Source organism: Protopterus annectens, chromosome 6.part1 (assembly GCF_019279795.1).
Source record: "Protopterus annectens isolate FY-2018-M chromosome 6.part1, PAN1.0, whole genome shotgun sequence".
In the NCBI taxonomy this organism is placed as follows: Eukaryota; Metazoa; Chordata; order Ceratodontiformes; family Protopteridae; genus Protopterus; species Protopterus annectens.
The window spans coordinates 181,777,913-181,796,007 of NC_056738.1; the positions used below are offsets into that span (position 1 = coordinate 181,777,913).

Below are 18,095 nucleotides of genomic sequence, written 5' to 3' on the forward strand. Positions count from 1 at the left end.
ATGCTTGTTTTCCTATAGGGTTTCCATATTGTTATTCCATACTCAAGTTTGGGTCTAATGTAACTAACAAACAATTACTTCATTATGTTTGATTTCCTAGACTTTATAAATCTTTTTATACAACCTATAGTTCTATAACTATCATTAGTCAATTTGTTGATATGATTAGAAAAACTCATAGCTGACTCTACCCATATACCCAGGTCCTTGAGTCTACAGTTTCAATCACTGTGTGCTGTATTAAATATTCACCTTTCAGTTTGTCTCCCAAATATCACATGCTTAATTTTTGATGTATTTATCAGCATATTATTCTGTTGTGCCCAAATGGTCAATTTAGTCAAACTATTTTGCAGACATGCCTTATCTTTAACACTTGTAATCAGTTTACCCAATTTCAGGTCGTCAGCATATAGACTGTAGAACACCTCAGATGAAAAAGTAAGGCCGGAAAGATACAATCTAAACATGTATGGGCCCAGTACAGAGCCCTGTGGGACACCTTGACTGTAACCAAGGATTTCACCTGTCCAGTTGATGTGTGATACTTGCCATGTCCTATTTGTAAGCCATACAGCTGTCCATCTTATCAACAGTACATCAATACTAGTTGTATTAATTTATTGATCAGTGTTTTGTGCATGACCCTGTCCAGTGCTGAAGTTAAATCTATATAAATCACATCACAATTTTTCATTCATAGCTGTTATTATATTGTTATAGAACATCATGTTACAGGTGGTAAAATATCTATTTTCAACATATGCATGCTGATATATGGTTTCAAGTCCCAACCTATCCAGTTCTGACAATAACTAATCCACTATTACCTTCTCCATTATTTTTCCACAACATGAAAGTAGACTTAAGGGTCTATATTATTCTGGGTTTGTCCTACTCCCCCTTCCCTTAAAGACAGGTATAATAAGTGCATGTCTCCAATCTTGAGGAATCTCCTCATATTTATATGACCTAGTGAATACTAGATGTAATGGCAGTGTAAGTTCTTGCTTAAGTGTTCTCAGGTCATTGTTGCTTACTCAGTCTCCTCCCTGCACTTTGTTTGGATCCAGTTTGGAGATTTACTCCCCATGGCTCTGTACATTTCATTCATGACTATTTCACTAATGACAGCCTTTTTTGTATTTTGTGTTTTCTGGCCTTCCTTCTGCAGAAATTGTGTACACAGGACTGTAATTAATGCATTCTTTATAGTTTTATAGAGCTTTAGCAATAAGGGGCTTGGCAGTACCATGACTGAATTGTGCTTTTGTCTTTCATCTTCTTGTATTTAATAGTCCCCTACATCTGACACACACACACACACACACACACACACACACACACACACACACACACACACACACACACACACAAAAAAAAAAATCTCTTGTTTATAGCACTGAAAGTGAACTAATTGCTGACTGGTTTCTTATTCTGTCTTTTTACTGCATGAGGTTTAATGCTTTTTTTTTAAACATTTTCAGCACTGCTCCTCAGAGAGTCCCTGGTGCCTCCCCATCTGCACATAATATTAGCAGCGCTATTCCAGATCGCACAAATTTCCCTCGTGGTATAGCTAGTCGTAGCACTTTCCATGCCGGTCAACTCCGGCAAGCCCGGGACCAGCAGACAAATGCATTTAATGGCCCGCCTGCATCTCCCTCTCTATCGCATGGAAACAGCCAAGCACGAAGAGGAGCCTCTGGGAGCATCTTCAGCAAGTTCACCTCAAAGTTTGTTCGTAGGTAAGAATGAATAATGTAAAACATAATCAGTTTCATTTTTAAGTTGCTTCTTAATTAGGAGTAATCAGATGTTAAATAAAAGTTGAGTTTGGAAGTGCTTGGAAGTTTAGAACATTTTTATATAGAGACTTTTGTAGGCTGTCCAGGAACTATCATGAAGAGCGGCTGGTAATATTGGGCTTCCTTCGCTGATGCCTGTGAACTTAGAAAGTGTAGAAGTTTAACTTGAATGGGGGTGGTGGTCAGTGTCTTAGCTTGATTATTGTTGAAAATCCTTCCATGTGCTGTTGTAAGTTATTTGGTGTGGGGGGGGGGGGTCAGTCTGTTGCCACCATCCTTTCAGTATATTTTGTTATATGTTAAGCTGGAAATGTTGACATCCTTTCTTCTGCCATCAACAGAGGTCTCAGATAATTTAGTAACTGCTAGTTAGTAAGTATAAAGCAGAAAAAAAAAACTATGGTGAATATTTGTCCATGGCCCAGTATGATGATGGCTAGTCTTGCAATCTGGGACCTGTATTTGGAAACAAACGACTGTGGCCAAGTACAGTCAGCTAGGGCAAGAATGTAAAATAGTTCTTAGGGCTGTCCTCTTTGTTATATCACTAGTGTATGACAGGATCTGTGTCACTATGTTTAGTATCTGTCACTGAGTTTACGTGCCAAAGGAGCACAATTTGTGCAGCAACTTATCATAATTGTAAGTGTTCGTGTGGTCAGTGTTGCAGTCTTGTAACACCCCCGGCCCATAGAGCAGTGGCCCCATGACTGCCCAGGATGGGTACCCATATAGCATCATAGGAGGTTACTGTGCCAATAGCCTTAGAGCCTTTTTAAGCCTAACCATTCATGCGCCAATTTCCCCAATTAGCAATGCCCATGGGCTAGAATGGGCTTCATATATGCCTGTGGCTTAGGGCATCTACAAACTGACCTTGTTCATAAATGCCACAAGCAAAAAGCCAGGGATGAATTTGTGATTTCCCATCCATTGGTTCAAACTGTGTTTGAATAGTTTCAGGGAAGAGCTTTGTTTCACATGAATGTGGAGGGAGTCTGCTTCAGAGAAGGGGTAATCTCTCTGACACATACATGTCCCTGTGACATGTTTTGTTTAAGTCACAGATGAGGTTTAGATCCTTAGATTGGGAAATTCTAGTGCTGTTTGTTTTGTGAATGTGTTGCAGATCCATCAGGGCTGGATTGGAGAATGTCTGGGGTTAAGCATAGATCTCCTCTCCGTAGTCTGTTGGAGACTGAGTGCAGGGACAGGGCTTTGAGGAAGTCTCTGTAGTATATGTTATGTACACCCTATATTCTTTCAATGAGGAACATCTGTGGCCACTCCAGCTGTTGCAAATGCCTGGTCATGTGCATGCCAAAGGGTGCATTGTACTCTTATTGTTGGTCAAATGAGAGCTGAGTAAATTGGGACTATGATTTCCTTTGATCTGGATGCTATGGCCTTACTTATAAGTTGCACCACATAGAAGGATTTTCTCACTAGCATGAACACATGGTGAAAAAGTTCAGGTTACTGTCAACCTGAGTTCCCAAGTTCCTTACCACTGGGTCTACTCTTAGAGCAGTGTTACCAGTGTTGAAATTTGCAAAGGTGGTCATCTTCCTAAAGGGTATAATTATGCATTTTTTTTGCATTGAGTTTTAGGTAATGGTTTTGGCACCAGTTGTCTGTCTGTGTCAGACCCTTCTGGAGGATATCTACATCTTTAGGGGATTCACCGATTGCATCAAGCTTGCAGTTGTCAGCAAATTGGTCAGCCAAAGATCTTCTATATTTGTCTTGACTTCAGAGAAGTATATACACTCCCGGTCAACAAATGTAAATAAATAAATAAATAAATTTCAAACATAAGCTGTCCCAGTACCAAGCCCTGTGGGACACCACTAGTAACGGGCCTTCTGGTAGAGATGGATTCCCCCACTCTAATTTCATGTGTCCTTTCCCTGAGCCATTTGACCGTCCATTGGATGACATAGGAATTTATACCTGAATTTGTGAATTTGTTTATAATACTCAAGTGAGGTATTGTCAAATGCCTTTGCCAGGTCAAGATAGGCAGTATGTATCATTTTGCCCTCATCCATGGCTCTAATGACCTTCTCAAAAAAGTCCACCAAGCTTAGTCAGTGTGACTTCCCCTTGACAAAACTGAACTTGGATAGGCCGAGTGTTTGAAGATGTCTTATGTCTTTAGCAAGTCTATGATAATTCTTTCCATGGCCTTAAATGTAAGACTAGACAAACTTATGGGTCTGTAGTTCCCTGAGTCTGTTGATGGTTCACCTTTGTGTAGAGTGATAACTGTTATAGTCCTCTATTCGCTAGGTATGAAACCCGTGTGGAGGTTGTGGTTGAACAGAGATTCCAGAAGGACTGGCATGTCATGATTCAAGCTATTTAGGAGGTATCCTGGAATTTTATCAGGCCCTATTGATGCAGTGTTTTTAGCTCTGGAGAGTGCAGTGAGTACCTGTTCTTTAGTGATAGTTGGGAGAGAAATGGTAGAGGGTATTTACTAGGGGGAAACTGGGAGTGATAGGGGAGTGAAATTGGAGCTAAATTTGTCAGCCAGCAAATTTGCTATAGCCTCTGGTTCAGTATAGAACATTCCATTTACTGTTAGTTCATCGCACTGTTGGGTGTTCCCTTTAAGGTTGCTTACATAATGGAAAAATACCTTACGGTTAACCCTACCATGAGAGGCTAGTTTTGCTTCGAAGTTGGCCTTGGTGGACTTGATTAGCCCCCTATGTTGCTTGATGAGACTGATGATGGAGTTTTTTTTTTTATTTTGAGCATAGCTCTTCCTATTTTTGGACAGGATTTTCTTTCTTTTGTTGTCTAACCTATTCATACTGGGGGTTTGTTTTTGGAGTGTGTCCTCAAATTATTTTGGTTTGATGCTGCTTTTTTCTATGCAGTTATTTACATGCTTGTACAGGATTTCTGTAAACACTTTGCATAGGCTGTTGTGTTCTTTGAGTTTGGGGGGTTGGAATTTAGCTATGCCATCACTTAGAGTGCAGTTAGCCTTAGAAGAGTTCTTAAAGTTTCTGTTTTTTTCTGACAGTTCAGCCTTTATATTTATTTCAAGGGTGACTACTTTGCATTCTGATCTTACCACTGAGGACATTACACAAGGGAGGGTGCAATGTTCCCTTATATTTGTGAACAGCAGATCCAGGATGTTTGCATGCCTAGTTGGTGTGCAGACTAGCTGTTCCAGATTGTGTGCATTGACAAAATCCAGGAATCCTTGAGCCTGCATGTTAGTGGTTTTGTGTGCATGTCCCAGTTTATGGTGGGATAGTTGAAATCATCCATGTATATGGTGTTGGGCTGAATTGCTAGTTAATGTTAAGTTGTCTGTCTCGCCTTCGTTCTTGCTGGTCGGGATCGGAGCCAATCCTTGGCTCCGACTCGGCCATCTTCAATTGCTCGAGAGCTGTTTACTGGCTGGAGGCTACCCCTTATCCTATAATGCCTAGCAATAGCTACCCAGATCTCGTTTGCCACTTCAGCTGCGAGGTGTCGTTTTTCTGGCTCAGGCTTGTATAAAGTTGTTGTATAACTTTCTTCACAAGAATTCAACCCTTCTAGTATTTTATTATTAACGATAGTCTTGTTTTTTTGTGTTAGATAGTTGTTTAGCTTGTAGTTTCCCCCTTTTTCTTGTAGATCTCGTTTAACTAAGAGAGTTCTCCCCCACCCCTCCCCCGTCTTGTCAGGTTAGCCATTTAAGTTAGAGGCTTTCCTCCTGCCTTTCTCCTTTAGGCTAGCCGTTTAAGTTAGAGGCTTTCCTATTATCTTAAAAAAACCTTTAGCTATAGTCTTTTTAGTAGAGTGTTTTTTGATAGACTGTATATTGCTTCTGGTTGTTATTGTTATAACTGTTTTTCCTCCTACTTTTAAGGATGTCAAAGGAATCCAAGGTTTCTGGGTTTAAGAAGTTTGACTCATGCTGTCAGAAAATGTCACTGACAGATGGGGCACACTTTTTATATCTATTGTTTAGGCGCTGTGCACCTGCAGGACTCTTGTTCTATTTGCCATGCCTTTAGTCCAAGAGTCCTGCAGGAGCGTAAGAATAAGCTTATTCTTAGGGGTCTTTTAAAACCCCAGGATTCACCGGCCAAGAGCTCACAAGCCGTCGGCTCCAAGTACGGAGCCGTCTTCGGTTCAGGATTTACCTTCTACATCTGTTCCGGCTGGCACCGACAAGACAATCTCCCTGTCGGCTCTATCAGAGGCTTCGGAGCCATCACAAAGCCACAAGAGGCTGAGGTCCCTTTCACTAGAATTGGTACATTCGGCTCCTCGGTCTCCTTTACTTCAGAGCGAGTATAGTCACCGATCCTCTCACTCTTCTCGATCCGCTAGGCTGTCGGATCATGATGTGGAGAGAGTGGTCATTAGGTTGCTAAAGTCGCAGGCACTAACCAAATTGTTGTCCAGCCCTCCTCAACAGGTATCGGCTCCATCCACTTCTCTTGATGTTCCTCCTCCGACTCCAATGAGTTCAGAGCCGGAGTTCGTTGGGGTTCGAGTAGTGGAACCGTCAGCTCCAATAACTCTATCTCCTTTGATTCCGATGTCGGCTCCGATTCCCTTGGTGGTGCCTTCCATCGAGGGATCTGGGCGCCGGGGCTCCTTCGTCATCTCCGAGGGGGGTGAGTGGCATCGGACCTTTGTCCGACCCCGTTCTCCCTCTCGGAGCTTCGGCGCAGGTGAGCTTGGCTCCTACATCGGCCTTGGAGCCGTCTCCCTCAGTGCGGAGAAAGATTCCTATTTCTTCGGAACCGGAGCTTTCTCTGCACCGTGGCAGGGACGCCTTCGATGTCATGCGGAGTGTGCTGTCCCCTGAGTCAGCTCCACTATCAGCCCCACCGGCTCTGTCTCCTGTAGTGCCTGTGCCAACCTCTGCTCCTCCAGACCCTAAGCGTAGGGAACCGATGCTCCAGGACACCCCATTGGGTATTTCCTCCTCTTCTAAGGCCTCTCCTCACTCAGAAGAGCCCCCTCAGAAGAAAAAGTGTAAGAGGAAGCACATTGACTCCCCCGAGTCTGTCACTTCCGATACAGACTTAGATGATTCGGAAGGGTCCCCCGAGATCCCCTCTGAAGATGTTTCTTTCTCGGACATCCTAGAAATTCTTAAGCAGAGGGTGAACTGGAATCCCCTAGCCCCTTTTGAGGATGAGTCTGTATTTCTGGATGCCTTCGGTTCCCGACCTTCCACCTCCTGGGTGTCTCCGCCTTTCAATCCACTTATGATAGTGGTGGCTTGAAAGGCTTGGTCAGCTCCGGATACAGTGGAACCAACTCCATGGAGACCTAGTAAATTTATTACAGCACCCCAGGATAAACAATTCCCTTTGAAAGGTGTCCCTGTTGATGCTATGGTGGTAGCAGCAGCCACCAAAAAAGAGTTAGCGGAGACCTCTTCGTCTGTCCATCCCCCTAACAAGGAGTCTAGGATGATGGACAGATATGGGAAGCAAATGTTCGCTTCAGCGACCTTCTCTATGAGGTCACTGAACTACCTGTGTCATTTTACCTGACTTCAAAGGGATCTCCTTAAAGAGCTCGGAGATACCCTCCAAGATCCAACAGCTGAGGGAGCACAAGCCAAGGTAGCTTCCCAGCTAGCGACGCTTAATTCTGTTGTTAACTCCTCCATGAGGCTCATTTCCTATGCAGCCGATGGGGAGAGTAGAGCCGCTGGTACCGGGGTGGCCCTTAGGAGGCATGCCTGGATGCGGCTGTGTAACTTTGCGGAACCCTTTCGAGCGTCCTTCACCAACACTCCCTTTGATGGTTCCTTTCTTTTTGGACCACAGGTGAAAGACACTTTGACTAGTTGTGAGCAAGAAGGCAAGACTCTCTCTGCCATGTGAGTCTGTTTTTCCACTCCCTCTAGACCCTACCCCAAGGGTCAGAAGAGTGGGAAGATGTGGTTCCGTAAATCTCAGGGAGCCTTGCCTGACACATGCAGTGATTTTTTCCTCCAGAGGCAGAGGGGGAAACAATAATAATAGACGCCGCCCTCATGGCAGAGGGGGTCCGCAGAACCAGGGCAACAGAGAATCCTTCTCTGATAAGCCCTTCCAGCATCCATGAAGGGTTGCCCAGCTGCTCAACTATGGAGGAAGTCGGGGGAAGACTTTCGCTGTACCCAAAAGCCTGGCGAAGTTTAACACAAGACAGATGGGTATGGTTATATCCGGAGGTTACAAAATTCCCTTCCATCAGCCCCCTTTACAGTCAAGGAAGACCCTCCCAGATGTTCCACCCAATCTGAAGGAGCAAGCAGTAATAGAAGTTTCCAAACTGCTATAAAAAGAGCCATCCAGGAAGTCCCTGCAGACCAGCACAGATCCGGAACTTACTCAAGGTTCTTTTTAGTACCAAAAAAGACAGGAGACTGGAGACCAATTCTGGATCTCAGCAGACTAAACAGGTCTGTGCAAAGAACAAAGTTTCGGATGGTCACGCTACAGTCCATTCTACCCTTTCTGGGTCAGGACAATTGGATGTGGTCTGTAGATCTTCAGGACGCGTGCTACCATATAAAGATGGACAGACGCTCCAGGAGATATCTTGACTTCCGGCTGGGGGCCAGTCATTATCAGTTCAGAACTCTGCCCTTTGGTCTCACCACAGCCCCCAGGGTGTTCACCAAATGTATGGCAGTGGTCACGGCTCACCTGAGGCATCAAGGATTCCAGGTGTTTCCGTATCTAGACGACTGGCTCCTTACTGCTACCACCAGGCATCAACTCATACAAGCTCGGGACTACACAATCAAAATCTGCTCACAGCTCGGCATCACAATAAATTTCAAAAAGTCTGCCTTGTTGCCCTGTCAGTCTATCACTTACATAGGAGCAGACTTAGACACAAGGGATATGTTTGCAAGGCTGCCACCAGAAAGGGTGTCTGCAATTCGTCAGCAGGTACAGGTTCTGATGCAGAGCAAAAGGATCCAAGTCAGGTACGTCCTTCAAACTCTGGGTTCCATGGCAGCAGCCATTCTCCTAATCCCACTGGCCCGCTTTCATATGAGGATTCTTCAGTGGCTTCTGTTTACGCAGTGGTCTTTCCAAGAGCTACCCATGACTTACAAGATCATGATCACGGAAGCATGCAAAAGGCATCTTTCTTGGTGGATGGTCTCCCCACTAGTTACTCAGGGCAAACCTTTCATACAACCCCCTCTGGTAGCCACAGTGACGACAGACGCCTCCCTGATAGGGTGGGGATGGGGGGCATTATCTGGGCAGGACAGTCCAAGGCACGTGCCAACCTCACGAGTACCATCTGCACATAAATGTCCTGGAAATGAGAGCCCTGCTCCTGGCGTTGCAAGCTCTTCAAGACTCTCTTCCTCCTGGGACAATTGCTATTCAAATGGACAACATGTCAGTGGTGTGGTACATCAGCAAGCAGGGCGGAAACAGGTCCCTACCCCCTGTGTCGAGAAGCACTCAGACTTTGGCAATGGGCGATTTCCTCCCAACGTTTTCTGATTGCGACACACATTCCCGGGAGATCCAACGTCATAGTGGACAGGCTCAGCAGAGCTATTCTCATGCCTCATGAGTGGTCTCTGAATCAGGAAGTTGAGAATCTTGTTTTCCGCAAATGGGGACAGCCTTTCTGCGATCTCTTTGCCACCCTCTTCAATAGCAAATGCAGCAACTACTTCTCCCTTCTTCCGCTTCCGGGTCACACACCCAGAGATGCTCTAGTCCACGATTGGCCCCAGGGACTTCTTTATGCCTTTCCCTCTGATACCCAAACTTGTACAGAAAGCAATATCGTTGGGTTGCAAAATGATCCTCATTGCTCTCTACTGGCCTTGACAGATATGGTTCCCGTTCCTGCATCGTTACCTTCTCGATCAACCCTTAACTCTGGACCCATTTCCAGACCTCCTGGTTCATCAATCAGGCGGGTTGCATCAATCCCTCAAACCTCTACAGCTCACAGCTTGGTTGCTCCACTTCCAACCTTAGCCAGGCTTCCCAGCATTTCTCAAGCTGTCCGTGACATTATAGTCTCCTCTCACAAGTCTACAACAAGGAAAACTTATGCTAGCAAATGGAAACGTTTTTCTTGTTTGGCAAAGACTAGAAATGTGGATACTTTTTCAGCCCCAGTCCACGAAATCTTGGAATTCCTAGCTCAACTGTTTCATTCCGGGTCCGCTTCTACGATCAGGGTACAAATGGCGGCCATTTCTAACTTTCATGTTGGTTTTACAAACTCTAACATTATGTCTCATAAACTATGTAAAGCTTTTTTGAGAGGGACAACTCTTCTTAGGCCTCCAGTGAGAGATCCCCCTCCTCCTTGGGACCTTAATTTAGTCCTAACCTCCTTAATTCTGCCCCCCTTTGAACCAGCAGCGTCCTGCTCCATCAAGTTCCTATCTTGGAAGACAGACTTTCTGGTAGCCATTACTTCAGCCAGACGTGTCTCCGAACTTCAGGCGCTATGTGTTCGTCCTCCATATTTAGTTTTTCATAAGGACAGGGTTGCTCTGAGGACTAATTCCTCATTTCTCCCTACAGTCTGCTCAGAAAGTAATTTAAACCAATCTATAGATCTTCCTGTGTTTTTCCCTAATCATACCAACAAGGCAGAATACAAACTACACCAATTGGACGTTCATAGGCAATTGCGTTTTTATCTGCACAGAACTAAAGTAAGGAAGTCAGACCCAACTATTCCTCTCTTACGCTTTGGGCAAACAAGGTCTCCCAGTTTCCAAGGTAACCTTGTCCAGATGGTTGTCGCACACTATTTCTTTCATTTATTAGTTAAGGAACAAACAATTACCTATTAAACAGAAAGGTCATTCTACTAGGGCCTTGGCCACCTCTGTAGCCTTCCAGTCTAGGTTGCCCATGGATTCCATCTGTGCATCTGCCACGTGGGCAAACCCTCATACCTTTATTTCTCATTACAAGTTGGATATGGTCTCCAGGAGCAGAGCCGACTTTGGTTTCACTGTTCTGAAGAGTCTGTTCCACTGAGCCACCCAGGTTTTTAGGTGCTAGGGACGCTGTCCCAACCAGCAAAAACGAAGACGAGATAGACAACTTAACATAAAGAAGTTATGTACCTACCATAACGTTACATGTTAGTTGTCTTCATCTCGCCTTCCTTCTTGCGTCCCACCCTCCATCCCCCTGTCCTAGTGGATCGAGAGGAGTTTTTTGTCTGTTGCACTGGCTGTGTGTTCTATTGTTTCGTTTATTGACTTAAGAGAATATAGCAGGTATAGTCAACTGTTTATTGACTGTTTTATTATGTTGTTATGTCTGGAGTTAGCTATTTCAAACGAGATTTGGGTAGCTATCGCTAGGCTTTATGGGATAAGGGGTAGCCTCGAGCCAGTAAACAGCTCTCAAGCTATTGAAGATGGCTGAGTCGGAGCCGAGGATCGGCTCTGATCCCAACCAGCAAGAAGGAAGGCGAGATGAAGACAACTAACATGGAACGTTATGGTAGGTACATAACTTCTTTTTCTAGTACATTCAAGTATGCGTTATGGTTATTTTGGGTGACATGTACACCTTCCCCCTTTCATCTCTGTAACCTTGCTCCTCTCCTTCTCTTGCTCAGTTTTTGGTAAGAGGGCTTGTATGCTCTGTCACATCCTGCATATCTTGGATAAGTTATACCAGCAGCCACTGATGGTAGGGATAGCTGTGTCAAGATTAGGGGCAAGAAAAATACAAAAGATAGCGTGGACACGTGCAGTCTATATTCCAGATATGTGAAGCTATATGAGGTAAGATTATTCCAGCCTGGTCATAGGGAAAGAGTGTTCAGATAGCTACTCAATTCTGTGCAAGTCAGGCTGGACATCTGAGTCAGCCAGTGGCACACATCCTAATAAGTTATGACTGCAACAGTGACCATACTTGAGCACCTACAGTTATTGTAAGTTGCCCACACAACTGTACTTTCTCTAAATTGCATGGTTTTGTGATGTTTTTGTCTGAGCACCAGACAGCACTTACATGTAACACCCATATTTGCACCAGTTTTTTTTCAGCCCTTGTATAGCTGTTTTGCTGTCCTATCTTTGTGTACTCATCATCACTCCTCTTTCCTATTTTACATGGGGTCAAGCTTGTTTGATCAATAGTTGCCAGCTATGTCTCAACTTAGAGCCACTCTACTACCTTCTTTGCCAGTCATGTCAAATTGCCACAGGTCTTCTATCATGCAGTTCATCCATGTTTCAGCTGATTATCTTTGTCTGCTGTTGACCTTCTTCCTTTGTCTCCCAAACCTCCTTTGCCAAATCACATTCTGCTTTCCAGCACATGCATCTAAACCAGTGTAATCTGTTCTTCACAACTGGAACTACTTTGGTTTCTGCTCTAATCTCTTTATTTCTTTATCTGTCACATATTGTATGTCATTCTTCTCATCTCACTTCATTTTTGTCACCTCAAGCTTCTCAGTAACTGTGCCTTCACTGCCCAGGTTTCTGCACCATACAGCAACACTGGTCACACCACTAGTTTGTACACCTTATTTTTGAGGTTCCTTAATAGTCTTTTGTCACAAACTATTTCTGATACTTTGCTGTCATTGAGGGCCATACCTCTGATTCTTGCTTTGACTTCCTCATTCAGACTTAACATTTCCTCAGCCTTACCTCCCAGATACTTGAAGCTAACCTGTTCCACTGTTTTCCCTTCCGTCATTTTTTTGTTTCTTCTAATTTCCCCATTAGCTGACATGACTGCTGTCTTGGCTGTATTCACTCTAATCACATGTGCCTTCAAGTTTGCATTACACTACCCTATAATTTCCTGACATTCATCTTTAGTTTACTTCTAATGCTAGATTGTCTACATGTAGCAGTTTTGTTAGTTTGACTTGATTGCTTATGTAGTATATTACCAGTATGAGCAGGAGTAGGCGTAGAGCTGAACTCTTTATGCCCACTCCCACTGGAAACCCCTCTGAAAGTCTCAACACTGTACCCTTTTGTCACAGGATCATTGCAGATAGCCAGCCCTAATTCTACTAATGTTTTTTGGAGCTTCAAAGCATTGCAGCACTGCCTATATCGGGTTTCTTTGGACATCGTCATATGCTTTCTCCAAGTCTAGGAACATGTAGTTGGGCTTTTTCATTTTCAGCTTCTTCTGCACCATACGTCTCATGGCAAATGTCTGGTCAGTTGTACTGCATCCTTATCAAAATCCAAACTTCTCATCTCTCGTATTGCATATTTGTTTGTCAGCCTGTTCTTTTATGCAGTGTGACAGAATTTTGATACCTCTGTACTGACCACGTTTGTGAATATCACCTTTGTTTTTGTATATTGACATTGCAATACTTATTCTGCAGTCATCTGTTATATGCTGCTCTGCAGACTTTGAATACTCTCAAGAACTGTTTCTCCCCTAATGCACCCAACATCTTGATCATAGCTGCTGTTACTTTGTTTGGGCCTTCTGCTTTCCAAGACTTTTCTGTAGTTCACTTGTACTTCTTCTAGGGTGGGTTCTCCTTCCTCTTTCAGCATAGGCTATACATGCGGCAGTGCAGCATCTGTGGGGTCTTCTTTGTTGATAAACTTCTTGAACTACATCCATCAGTCCTAAATATCCTCTGTACCTATGATCAGATTGCTGCTGGCATCCCTTTCAAATGGCACCTGCTGACTGTTTTTATTGCGACCTTGGTGCCTTGCAACTTGATAGAGCTTCTTTGTGCCATCTCGTGAGTCACTTTCTAGAAACTGATATAGTTTCTCTGAAACTGTTGTTTGCCGTTGTGACTGCTGTCTTAGCGTCTTTATTAGTCAAGCAGCGTTTCCCATTAGCCTGGTCAGTCTTTTCTATCCTCCCACTAATACCTGCATTTGTGCTGAATTTTGATAATTTCCTGGACTGCTTTATTTCCCCACCAGCTTTTCTTTTGTAACTTATGGCTCACCTGTTTAACTGTGCTTTCATCTTCACATGTGCTGTTTTGAAATGCTGCTGTTACTCTGTATCTTCCCCTATTTCCTCCTTTTCGTAAGGTGATAAAACCATGAATATGTCTTTGAACTCCTGTGCTTTCACTCAAGACAACTTCTAGGTTTTCATCCTAGTTTCTGTTGGCCTTAGAGCATTCTCTGACCAATGCTTGCAGCTCATAGCAGTCACCAGTGGTTTATACCTGGGGCTGACCATTTCACTAGAGATGACGGTGCAGTCACTGATTTGGCTGCAGTGCTCTTCCCTACTATGAAGAAGTCTGCCTGAGCTACATGCTGACCATTCTTGTGTGAGATCTTGTAATGATTATCTCTCTTGGTGAGCCATGTATTGGCCACTGTTAAGCCATTTGCCAGAAGTCTAGCATGGCCTTTCCATTATTCCTGTTGCCCTGACTCTGTGTACACAGGCAGTCATTGTGTCCTGTGCTGACTGTTCCAGTATGAGTATTTAGGTCTCCACCTCTCAAGACCAACTCATTTTTTGCCACTTTATTGACGAGGTTCTGCACCTGCTGTCTGAATGCTGCCTTTTCATCATAATCACAGCCCTGCTGTGAAGCACATGCTGAAATCATGAAGACTGCTTTATCTTTATAGCTTGAACAAGCAAATTAGTTATCTTGTAAAGTTCACTAAAGCCAATTATGAAGCTAAACTAGCATCCCTAGCTTAAGGATAAGCACAAGGCATTCTTTAGCTACGTCAGAAATCAAAAAGGGAAGGCCCAGCTTTTTGCCGAACTGGTAGTGGACAGTACTACTCATACTGACCGTGAAGACATCACCAACCTGCTAGCAGACAGACTTGGTGCAAACTTCACCCATCCTCTCCCAACTTACTCCAAAGCATACGTGTCACCAGTCCTCTACCTAGTATCTCCAAAGAGCAGGTCATAACTGCACTCTCCATGGCCAAAAACAGCCTCTGTTGGACCAGGTAACATCCCAGGCTGCCTACTAAGTGGTCTAAAACAGGACCTAGCAGAACCACTTGGTACTCTCTTCAGCCACAGTCTATGTACTAGCTTTGTCCCAGCAGAGTGGAAAACAGCAACAGTTGTAATTCCCTTGCACAAAGGGGGTCCATCAACCGACCCTGGGAACTATAGACCCATAAGCCTAACCAGCCTTATCTGCAAGGCCATGGAGAGAATCATCATGGACCTTATCAACAAAGACATAGGTGACCTTCAAACTCTTGACCCAAACCAGTTTGACTTTTAAGTGTAGGTCATGCTTATTAAACCTGGTGGACTTCTTCGAGAATGTCACCAAAGTCCTGGATGAAGGCAAAACAGTACATACAACCTATCTTGATTTTGTCAAGGCTTTTGACACAATCCTCCACTCATGCATCATTGAGAAACTCACCCATCTGGGAATTAACCCATATATTATCAGATGGGTAGCCAACTGACTCACCTACAGAACGCATGCAGTCAAAGTTTGGGATTTCACCTCTACCAGCAGGCATCACATCCAGAGGTAAGGATGTTCTAACTCCCCTGTACTCATCTCTTATCAGACCACTAATAGAGTACAGTGTTCCCTTCTGTATGTACCTCACCAAACACCTGCAGCAGCTGGAGAGATCTCAGAGGTTTCTCACCAAAAACATTCAGGGCCTTCAACACATGACCTACATGGACAGACTGAAGGCCCTGTTACTGTACTCTGTGTCTTATAGGCTGCTGAGAGGCGACTTGTGCCTGGCCTACAGAGCAGTCTTGGACCCTGCCCTAATGGATATGGTGCACATCCACAAGTCAAATGGGACAAGGTTCACTTGCTTTAGGGATCTTAACCTAGCATGCGACATTAACAGGACATACTGGAGAGACAGGTATGTCTCCTAGAGATTGCCACTTCTCTGGAACAAACTCCCAATTCATGTAAAACAGAGCCCACAATAACCCTATTTGAGCGTAACTTAGACAACTGGATGGGAGACCGTAAATTTACCTCAGGGGTGTCACCTATGTCCCTCTTGGGTAAGGGCAGTTGATGCTGATCATAGATTCGAGCTGCAAATATACTCGAGCAGATATAGACCAAACAACTTGGTCAATAAGATAACAAGGGTATAACATGGCTAGGCTTATAAAGGCCCTAAGGCCAATAGCCTAGTAGCCTCCTATGAACCTTGCACTGGATTCAGATTGCATTCTCCCTGTCCTAAGAAAATTCACTCACCACAGTTCCAGTCTGTTTTCCCCATGAGTAGTAGTCTCTGGGTCCCAGGCCAGGAGACTTTGCTGTGCTGTCCTTCCACCTTGTCTTCCAGATTCAGAGAATATCCAGACTTGACCTTTCCATTGTGTCATTCACTTCCAGGCTGCATCCTGCCAGTGATTCTGTATTCTGTATGTAGTAATCTTTGGTACATTTTTGTCAGGTTGATTGTTTTTGTATTCTGCTTTCAGAACTGTCCCAGGTAATCCAGTCTGGCCATCTGGGCACGTCTTTGTGTACTATTGCCTGTGATATTGCATTGTTATCACTGTTTGTATTGGTGTTGTCTGGAACTATATATAATGTAAATATGTAAGTTGGACTGTATTTTGTATTGAACTGGAATCTAGGTCTTATCATAACACCAGCTTTATTGCCTGCTGTAAAAATTATTCTGCTTTGCTTCCAGTTATTTTGCTGACTTGAGTATGCTACTGTTGGATAAGTAGCATTTTCATTTTTTACAACTTTGAATAATGTCAGATAATTCGTTCTTATAGTGAACACCTGGGATTACTTAACTAAAGGGTCATATAATAAGATTAGTTAAGGTGTCTGTTGATTTTTAATTTTCCAAAAGAAGATTAATCATCAATTTAGCGTCCTGAAATATTAATGCTGTATTGGACAAAAGATTATTCTCTTAATTACAAGATTAATTTATTTAATTGATTTCCTCTTTTTAAGGTTTTTTCATTATACATGTTGTTTTTCTTGTAACATCTCTGTTAACTTCATATATTACACAGTAGGATGGGTATCCACAGAAACAGTCATAAAAGAGAAAAAACTAATACAAAGGCTTTTATTTTACATAAGTTATAAATGTATGGCTTCTTTCTTTATTATTATTATTCAAAATTATATCAGCATTTTCTGCAGGGCAGCAGTGATTTATCTTTGCGAGTATTTGCCATTGCTTGTGGAGTCTTTGCCTTGTCAGTGTTTTCTGCTGAACAGTCTGCTTTTCTGCCATACTTTTTGTGAACTAAAAGGGTCAATTCATTCATGTTGGAAAGATGGAAAGCAGCACTTTTTGGCTCAACACCTAATCTGGGGCTGTTTATCCATGGACCAACCCGCATCCAGTGTTACCTGCCCTATGTTATGATAGCATCCCCCTGACTACCTATTGTCTGTTTAATATCTTTTTTTTAGCATTCAAAGTTGTCTCTCTTGCATACTCAGATGGTTAGTATGCTGCTAACTCCCCCCACCAAATGCACATGCATGCATTCACTAGTAGAGTGGCTTTCAGTGTGTGTGCGCGCATGTGCTTTAACTAGGTTCCTAGTTGGCCTTTGTTTGTTGTGGGGTGGCTATGTCAGACTCCCAAAAGCCGACTTTCTCTAAATGCACAGTGTGTGGCCATAAGCTGTCACCAGCCGTTGGTCTCACACTGTGCATCGTGTGTTCGTGTGTTTAGGGGTTCTCCACCTTACCTCGGGCTGCAAAATTTGTGCGGCCTTTAATCCTTGGACTTTGTGGGATCGCAGGGCCAAGTTGATTCTGGCTGGTCTTCTCCCAGCAGAATCGGCGGCTTCTTCAACCATGGCTGTAGCTGTAACAGCTTCTGGTCCTCCTTCCCTGTCTGGGACTCACATTCCCACCGACAAACAGGGCGATAAAGAGGCCAGGAAGGAGCAGCACAGAGAAAAAGAAAGGGAAAGAGACAAGGAGAGGGGTCATGAGACCAGCGGACCCATTGGATCCGTCGGCCTGCCCCCCCCCTGTTAAAGTGGTTTCTACCCCAGAAAAGGTTCCTAGGCTGTCTTCCCCTTGGCTCCGTTCTTTTAGATTCTCGCCAGAGGAGGTGGCTCGGCCCGCTTCGAGGTTGTCCTCGCATCGGCCCTCCCGGCCAGTGTCGGTGGCGTCCTCCAGATCCACAAGAAGGCTCTCTGAAGCTGACATGGACCAGATGATAAGGTTCTTGCAGACTCAGTGGTAGATTGGAGTGTTGCTGGCTTCCCCTCCCGCCAGAGCGGGGAGTTCGGCTCCGATGTTCACCCCAATAGCTCCTTCTCTGGGTTTCGGAGTCCCTGGATCCGAGGAGCCCCAGAGTCGGGG

General features: G+C 44.1%; 1 protein-coding gene across 7 annotated transcripts in view; it reads left to right on the forward strand.

Annotated features, from left to right (window-relative positions):
* The window catches only part of MARK2 (microtubule affinity regulating kinase 2), a 2,737,523-nt gene that overhangs the window by 2,215,274 nt on the left and 504,154 nt on the right, over positions 1-18,095 (forward strand). For all 7 annotated transcript variants that reach the window (XM_044075616.1, XM_044075618.1, XM_044075619.1 and 4 more), the window contains one exon: positions 1,488-1,748. In XM_044075616.1, coding sequence (XP_043931551.1) covers positions 1,488-1,748 — 261 coding nt within the window. The remainder of the gene's footprint in view (positions 1-1,487; positions 1,749-18,095) is intronic.